This window comes from Quercus robur, chromosome 1, assembly GCF_932294415.1.
Source record: "Quercus robur chromosome 1, dhQueRobu3.1, whole genome shotgun sequence".
In the NCBI taxonomy this organism is placed as follows: domain Eukaryota; kingdom Viridiplantae; phylum Streptophyta; class Magnoliopsida; order Fagales; family Fagaceae; genus Quercus; species Quercus robur.
In genome coordinates, this window is record NC_065534.1 from 3175531 (window position 1) to 3183876 (window position 8346).

Consider the following 8346-nt stretch of genomic DNA (forward strand, 5'->3'; position numbering starts at 1 on the left):
ACCCACTGGACCACCTGGAGACCTTCAAGACCCTAATGCACCTTCAAGGAGTAGCGGACGCCATCATGTGTAGGGCCTTCCCTACAACGCTGAAGGGCGCAGCAAGAATTTGGTTCAGCCAACTGACACCAAACTCCATCAGCACCTTCAAAGAGCTCAGCGCTCAGTTTACCGTACACTTCATTGGGGGCCATCGATACAAGAAGTCTACGGCTTGCTTGATGAGCATGAAGCAGCGAGAGGATGAAACTCTAAGAGCCTACATATCCCGATTCAACAAGGAGGCACTATCGATCGACAAAGCCGACGATAAGATACTTGTTGCGGCATTCACGAATGGCTTGAAGAAGGGTAAGTTTTTGTTCTCCCTATACAAAAACGACCCAAAAACCATGTCAGAAGTACTTTATCGTGCCACAAAGTATATGAACGTTGAAGACGCGCTCTTAGCCCGAGAAGAGAGGCCCAGGAAAAGAGAAAGGCAAGAAGACACTCGGCAGGACCAAGGCCGAAAGAAGACAAGAACAGGAGACCGAAGGGACGAGAGGCGCCCTAAGCCCCTGGGAGGAAGATTCACGAGTTTCACTCCGTTGACAGCCCCGATAGATCAAGTCCTTATGCAGATCAAGGACGAGGAGGCACTGACATTCTCAGGAAAGCTAAAGAGTGATCCCAACAAACGTTCCAGGGATAAGTATTGCCGTTTCCACCGCGACCATGGTCACGATACGGCTGATTGCTACGACCTCAAGCAGCAGATTGAAGCCCTTATCAGACAAGGAAAACTGCAGAGATTCATTAGCAAGGAGAAGGTGGATCCTCCCGCACAAGACCAACACCCTCGACGGGATAACAAGCGACCGAGGCCTCCGATAGGGGACATAAGGATGATCGTAGGAGGAACGACTGTCACCGGGTCATCCAAGAAGGCCCGCAAGACCTACCTTCGGATGGTACAAAATGTTCAGTTGACGGGAGTCATGCCGAAGATAGCACGAAGAGAAGGCCCCATAATTGGGTTCTCAGAAGAAGATGCCCGACGCCTTCACCATCCACATGACGATGCGATAGTCGTCGGCTTGCGGGTAGAAGAATACAACATGCACCGAGTGCTGGTCGACAACGGCAGTTCAGCAGATATTTTATACTATCCGGCATTCCAGCAGATGAGGATCGACAGGGCGTGGCTGGTTCCGACAAATGCCCCACTCGTTGGCTTCGGAGGTAGCCGAGTGTTCCCCTTGGGTGCGGTCACATTGTCCGTAATGGTAGGCGATTACCCTCAGCAGGTAATCAAGGACGTGACATTCTTGGTGGTTGATTGCTCATTTGCCTACAACGCTATCATTGGACGACCCACGCTCAATTCGTGGAAGGCAGTAACTTCCACCTACCACCTGATGATTAAGTTCCCAACCGACTACGGAGTGGGGGAGCTACGCGGAAGTCAGATGGCCACGCGTGAATGCTACGTGGCCATGATGGAAATGGAAGATCAGGTTCAGGTTTTAAGCATAGAAGAGCACCGGACGGTAATGGAGCCAGTAGAAAGGTTAGAAGAGATACCCCTTGACAGTTCCGATCTTGGCCGAACGACCAAAATTGGAACACTCGCTCACCCCGCTATCCGTCAGGAACTCATTACCTTCCTCAGAGGCAATCGAGATGTATTCGCCTGGGATCATGAAGATATGTCGGGGATAGATCCCTCAGTCATGGTGCACCGATTGAACGTATCGCCCGCCTTTCCACCTGTCCGACAAAAGAAAAAAGTGTTCGCCCCCGAACGACATCGAGCCATAGCAGAAGAAGTCCGAAAGCTACAGGAAGCAAACTTCATCAGGGAAGTGTACTATCCCGACTGGCTAGCAAATGTGGTAATGGTCAAAAAAGCAAGCGGGAAATGGCAGATGTGTGTGGACTTCACCGATCTTAACAAGGCCTGCCCTAAAGATAGCTACCCTTTCCCCAAAGTCGATGTACTTGTAGACTCAACGGCACGACACCAGTTGTTGAGTTTCATGGACGCTTTCTCAGGGTACAACCAAATTAGAATGTACGAAGCTGATTAGGAATAGACGTCGTTTGTCACTAGTCAAGGCCTCTTCTGTTACAAAGTGATGCCCTTCGACCTGAAGAACGCAGGAGCAACATACCAAAGACTAATGAACAAAATGTTCGCACGACAGATTGGGAGGAATGTCCAGGTATACGTGGACGACATGCTAGTAAAGAGTCGGAGGGAGGAAGATCATCTGGCAGATCTCAAGGAAACGTTCGACACACTTCGCTCCTTCAACATGAAGCTTAATCCAGGAAAATGTGCCTTTGGAGTTACGGCAGGAAAGTTTTTAGGATTCATGGTGTCCCAAAGGGGAATTGAGGCCAACCTGGACAAGATCTGGGCGATCATAGAAATGACACCACCAAGGAGTGTGAAGGAGGTGCAAAGCCTTAACGGAAAAGTAGCGGCGCTGAATAGGTTCGTATCGAGAGCAATAGATAAGTGTTTACCCTTCTTCCGAACGCTAAAGAAATCCTTCGTGTGGACGGACGAATGCCAGCAAGCATTTGAAGAATTGAAGGCTTACCTCTCCTCCCCACCGCTGCTGAGCTCGTCGCAGCCAGGAAAGGAGCTTTTTCTCTATCTAGCCGTCTCCCCTGCAGCTGTGAGTGCTGCCTTAGTCAGAGAAGAGGAAAAAGTATAAAGGCCCGTATACTACGCAAGCCGAGCGCTTCGCGGTGCTGAAGAGAGATATCAGCCCATGGAAAAACTCGCCTTTGCGTTAGTTACGGCAACCTGCAAGCTCAAACCGTACTTTCAAGCCCATACGGTGAACGTTCTGACCGACAAGCCGTTACGACGGGCAATGAGCAATCCCGAGGCTGCGGGTCGATTGGCGTTGTGGGCTATAGAACTAAGCGAGTTTGATATTCAGTACCGCCCGCGAACCGCCATCAAGGGACAGGTCGTCGCAGACTTCATAGCTGAATTCACCCATGACGAAGTCAAGGGGGCAGAAGAGTCCCCTCATTGGAGCATATATACGGACGGGTCGTCCAACAAACAAGCTGGAGGGGTCGGCATTGTGCTACTATCGCCCGAAGGAGATGTCATTGAATGTATGGTCCGTCTCGACTTCCCCGCTACCAACAATGAATCGGAGTATGAAGTGCTGATAGCAGGGCTCGACCTCGCCAAAGCAGCAGGAGCCGCAAGGGTTGTCATCTACTGCGACTCTCAGGTCATCACTAACCAAATAAATGGAGACTACGAGTGCAAGGGCGAAAGGATGAAGAAATACCTTGATAAAGTCAGGGCGAGAGCGGATGACCTGGAAGCTAAAGTTGTCCAAATTCCTAGAGGAGAAAACGAGCGAGCCGACCGCCTCGCAAAGGCCGCTTCAGCAGAACAAATGGTCATCTCGGGTAATGTGCTCTCTTTCGTTCAGCTTTCTCCGCTAATAGATCCTAGCAACGTGTAGGAAATATGCTCCGAAAATAGCTGGACCGCGCCGATAGTTTCATATTTGAAAGACGGGATCTTACCAAATGAGAAGGAGGCCGCAAGGAAGCTTAAGGTCCGGGCGGCGAGGTCATCCTGATAAAAGATGTCCTATACAAAAGAGGCTTCTCCCGACCATATTTGAGATGCTTGGGTACGGAAGAGGCAGATTACGTCATGAGAGAGGTACATGAAGGAATCTGCGGAAACCACTCAGGGTCCAAATCGTTGGTACACAAGCTTATACGAGCAGGGTACTATTGGCCCACCATGCAGAAGGACGCCGAAGCCTATGTCAAGGTCTGCAACAAATGCCAAAGGTTCAGCAATATTATTAGACAACCAACCGAAGAGCTGACCCCGATGACGGCCCCATGGCCGTTAATGGGGATTAGACATTATGGGATCATTCCCTACAGCCGCACGACAGCTGAAATTCCTGGTAGTGGGCATTGACTATTTCACGAAATGGGTGGAAGTTGAAGCTTTGGCTACAATTACAGAGAAGAACATGCGAAGCTTTGTCTGGAGATGCATCATATGCAGGTTTGGCATTCCTAGAGTCTTTGTCTCAGACAACGGGAGGCAATTCGACAACGACCCCTTCCGGGATTTTTGCTCACAATTAGGGATAAAGAACCACTACTCCTCCCCCACCCACCCTCAAGCTAATGACCAGGTCGAAGTCACAAACCGATCCTTGCTCAAGATTATCAAGACTCGGCTCGAGGGGGCAAAGGGTATATGGTCCAAAGAATTGCCAAGTATACTATGGGCATACAGGACGACGGCAAGAACATCCACAGGAGAGACACCGTTCCGACTGACGTACGGAGGCGAAGCAGTCATCCCGGCCGAAGTTGGACTCACAAGCTACAGGGTGCACAACCATGATGAGAACAAAAACGACGAGGCTATGCGTCTACAGCTCGACCTAGTGGACGAGATCAGAGCAGTAGTAGAACAAAGGCTCGCTAGGTACCAGGACCGCATGGCCAAACACTACAACTCTCGGGTCCGACATAGAGGCTTCCAAGTTGGAGACCTTGTTCTTAGAAAGGTCATGGGCGCCGCTAGGGACCCTACCCAAGGGAAACTCGGCCCCAATTGGGAAGGACCTTACAGAGTTACGTCGTGGCGAAGGAAAGGCACATACCATCTAGAGACGTTGGAAGGAAAGAAACTGCCACACCCATGGAACACCGAGCACATATGAAAATATTACCAGTAGGAGCGCCAGCATGAAGATCAACTCCTTTTTATTTTACATTCCAGCAAACTTTAGTCTCACTCCTCAGAATTATTATTTACTTTTAGTTTTTTGCAACAATACTTTTTTTTAAGCCCAAAGGGCAGGATTTGGTTTTATTACTTTTATTTACAAATGCATGGCAATAAGAGGAGTTTATTCAAAATTGCTGATGTATCTATTTTAGAAACCAACGGCTTAGAGTCCATAGAATGGGCAACTAAGTTCACAAAAGTGAACAAACCCAATGACCAAGTCCATAACACACGGACTAAAAAGCTGACGGTCCCATAGATGAAGCTATCATCATGAGGACGGGGTCCTAAAACCAACGGACCCATAAAGAAGGTCAGCAAAGCTAAGGCCAAAAAGCTGACGGTCCCATAGATGAAGCTGTCATCATGTGGACGGGGTCCTAAAACCAACGGACCCACTAAGATGACAAGGTCAGCGAAAGCTTAGGCCAGAAACCTGACGGACCCATAGATGAAGCTATCATCATATGGACAAGGCCCTCAAGCCGAAAGACCTACAATGATGACAGTCATCAAGGCCAAAACTAAAAAAGCTTACGGTCTTAAGAGATTGACGACCATAAAACGGTGCGACCAACCAACAAAAGCTGTAAACTGACGGGCTCCAGCAGACGGAACATAAAACTGGACGGTCACCAAGCTGACGGGGCTTGGAAAAAACAAGGCCGAAAATCCAACAGGAAGCCCGTAAAACAAATAAGGTAAGAAGACTAGGCACGATGTCATGCCGACGGAGTCTTCCAACAGTTCAAAGAACCGACGGGTTCCAAACAGACGGGAATTTTTACCAAAATTTTGTCTAGGGTCATCATCAATAAAGAGATATAAAAGCTACGGAAATAAACGCATACACAACTGTACATAAACAAAAGCCCGAAGAAAACCAAAAGGGCACTTAAACATTGTTTAAAACTACAACTGTTTTCCAAATATTTAAAATGCAACTATTTTGTACATAGCTAAAATGCAACATAAAAACTAAGCAGCAGGAATGTCAGAAAGCTGACGGCAAAACGTGTGAAGGAACGTCAGCAGGGTTGCCGTCAGCTTGATGGTCTTCAATATCCACAATCACGGCTGGAGAATCAGAAGCAGTAGGGTTAGTAGCAGGCTGAGCTAGGACTACACTACCGTCATGCTCTGGAGTAGGGGTAGGCTAAGGAGAGCCGTCATCTCCATCATCCATGATAATCCCAGACAAGTCCAACTCTGGGAAGGCCGACGCGACCTGCCGAAGGCAATCATCGAACCCAGTGCCATAATATTTGGCACATGAGTCAATAAAAGACTGCGACACTTAAAGTCTCTAATTGCGTCAGCCCCCACCGTCTGTAACTTTTCCCCCAGAGCCGTCACCTCTCCCTGGAGCTTGTCATTCTGACAGCTGACCTCCGTCAACTTCTCCTTAACTTCCTGCAGCTCCTGGTTGAGGATACGGACGGCTTCCTTGTACTGAGTTTGCTGATTCAACAGGTTCGTGTTATGTTTACGAACTCGGGTGACGACCCCCTCCTTCGCCACACAACGGTCGCGAAGGGCCTTGACGCGCACCAAGGCCTAAAAGAACATATCCGTCAGTCATAAAGTATACCAAAACAAAATAAAGCTTATTCAACCAAAAAATGTAATAAACATACCCTGCTGAGATCGAAGAGGGCAGACGCCCCTAAATCCTCCATCCCCACCTAGTCACAAGGCTCTATGTCCGTCGGTTTTATCAAAGATTCAACCTCCCCGATGGCATATTCCTTATGAGTCAGGAGGCAGCAAGGACCCTCGCTAACGGGACCAGTAGAAGTCATCACCCCCTTGCCCACGCCGTGGCTAGGCTTCGGAGGGGATTTTTCCTTCGGTGTTTCGTCTCCAGGAGAAACGGCAGCCTTTTTTGAGGGACGGCTGTCAATCCCGTCGGGCTTCCTCTTTGCCATTTTAGCGACGGCCTTGGGGGTTGACGAGGCCTCCCCCCCTGCCTCCTTAGCCTTCCTCTCTTCCTTCTGATGAGCAGTGGCAGCCCTTATTCTCTGCTTCGCAGATTCCATCTCTACAACACAAAAAGACTGTTAGGGCAAGGGACAGAGGAATGAAACTGACGGGGCAAATAAAAGTCCACTCACGTCGACGTGCAAACTCTTCCAACCTTCGAGCTGCCGCTGACGGTTCTGGACCCCCACAGTATAAGTGAAGGGTGTCAAGGGTGATCAAATCCCTGCACTTACGGTCTTCCAAAGGGATTTCCAAAATCCGTTGGATGAACTCCTCTTGCTCGTCAGTTATGTGCGGACGAATATAGGCTGAAAGAAACAAAAGCAAGTGTTAGTAGCGTTCCTTCAAAAAAACAGAAGGAACATAGTTGACGGGATCAACCTGAGTCCCTGACAAAGGCCCAGGTGTTGTCAAAATAGCCGCGGGGCATCGTCGACCACTCCTCCTGACGGCAAACCCAATCCGTCCCCTCAACGAAAAAATACCTACTCTTCCAGTTCCTATTGGAATCTGGCATGTCTGACACAAGCCGTAACTCTTTTTCCCTAGCATTGAAGTGATATGTCCCCTTAGACGAGGCAATATGATGGGGCCTATAACAATAAAAAAATTCACCTAACGTAAGCTGACGGTGTCCTCCACTAAAACTACCCCACAGGATTTCAGCTCCTATGAAGGTTCTCCAGGCATTTGGGGCAATTTGGGTGACGGATATGCCCAGGAAGTCAGCAAGCTGATGGTGTATAGCCGTCAAAGGCAACCTCAGGCCTGCAGCAAACATGGCATCATACATGCCAACGTCAGCAGTCCTCCCGGAGTAACACCTTCATTCTCGCCAGGGAGATGGATTGGGATGTGGTCTGGGATTTGGTAACGAATACGCAACTCCCTAAAAACCTTATCACTCATCTTAGGCAAAAATTTGTTAACGGCCCAATCCTCAGGGAGAATGAAGGGACGGTTATCTCTAGGACCCTCCAAGGTTCCTTCACTAGATCCCTCATCCCCGTCACTATCGTCTCCGTCAACATCCATTTCATCCCCATCGTTTCCATCCTCTCTTTCCTCATCGTTATCTCCCTCGGCGAAACTTTCATCACCGTCAGGAGATTGGGCCGACGTATCTCTCTCTGATGGAACTGAAGAGTCCTCTGACTCATTTCCAGAACCAAAGGCCTCGTCGTAGCCCGCTCCTTCGCGGATTGACGACTCCTCACAAGACGCGTCACTTGACATCTGACTACCTACAAGTGACGGATTCAATCTAAGTATCTAGACTGACGTCCTCACTAATGAGGCCAAAAAAAATAAAAAAGAAGAAAGAAGAGTGGAGATGAAAACTTACTGATATGGTGGCCTTCTGAGACAGCGACGGATAAGCTGACGGAAGCAAAAAACTGACGAAAAGTGAGCGACGGTCTCTCTCTCCAAAAGATCAGCGGGGTTGAAATAGTGGAAAATGAGGGGGAGATGCTATTTATATATGGGAAAAAAGGCGCGGAAGACGAAGCAACACCTCGTCAGAAGCAGAGCCAATAGAAACGAGCCACCTGTCCAGAGCATTAAATACACAT

General features: G+C 48.9%; 1 protein-coding gene across 1 annotated transcript; it reads left to right on the forward strand.

Annotated features, from left to right (window-relative positions):
• The first annotated feature begins 2765 nt into the window (after positions 1 to 2765).
• LOC126692660 (uncharacterized) lies at positions 2766 to 3485 on the forward strand. The gene has a single exon (XM_050388356.1). It carries the CDS (start codon positions 2766 to 2768, stop codon positions 3483 to 3485), a length of 720 nt encoding a protein of 239 aa, XP_050244313.1.
• The last annotated feature ends 4861 nt before the right edge of the window (positions 3486 to 8346 follow it).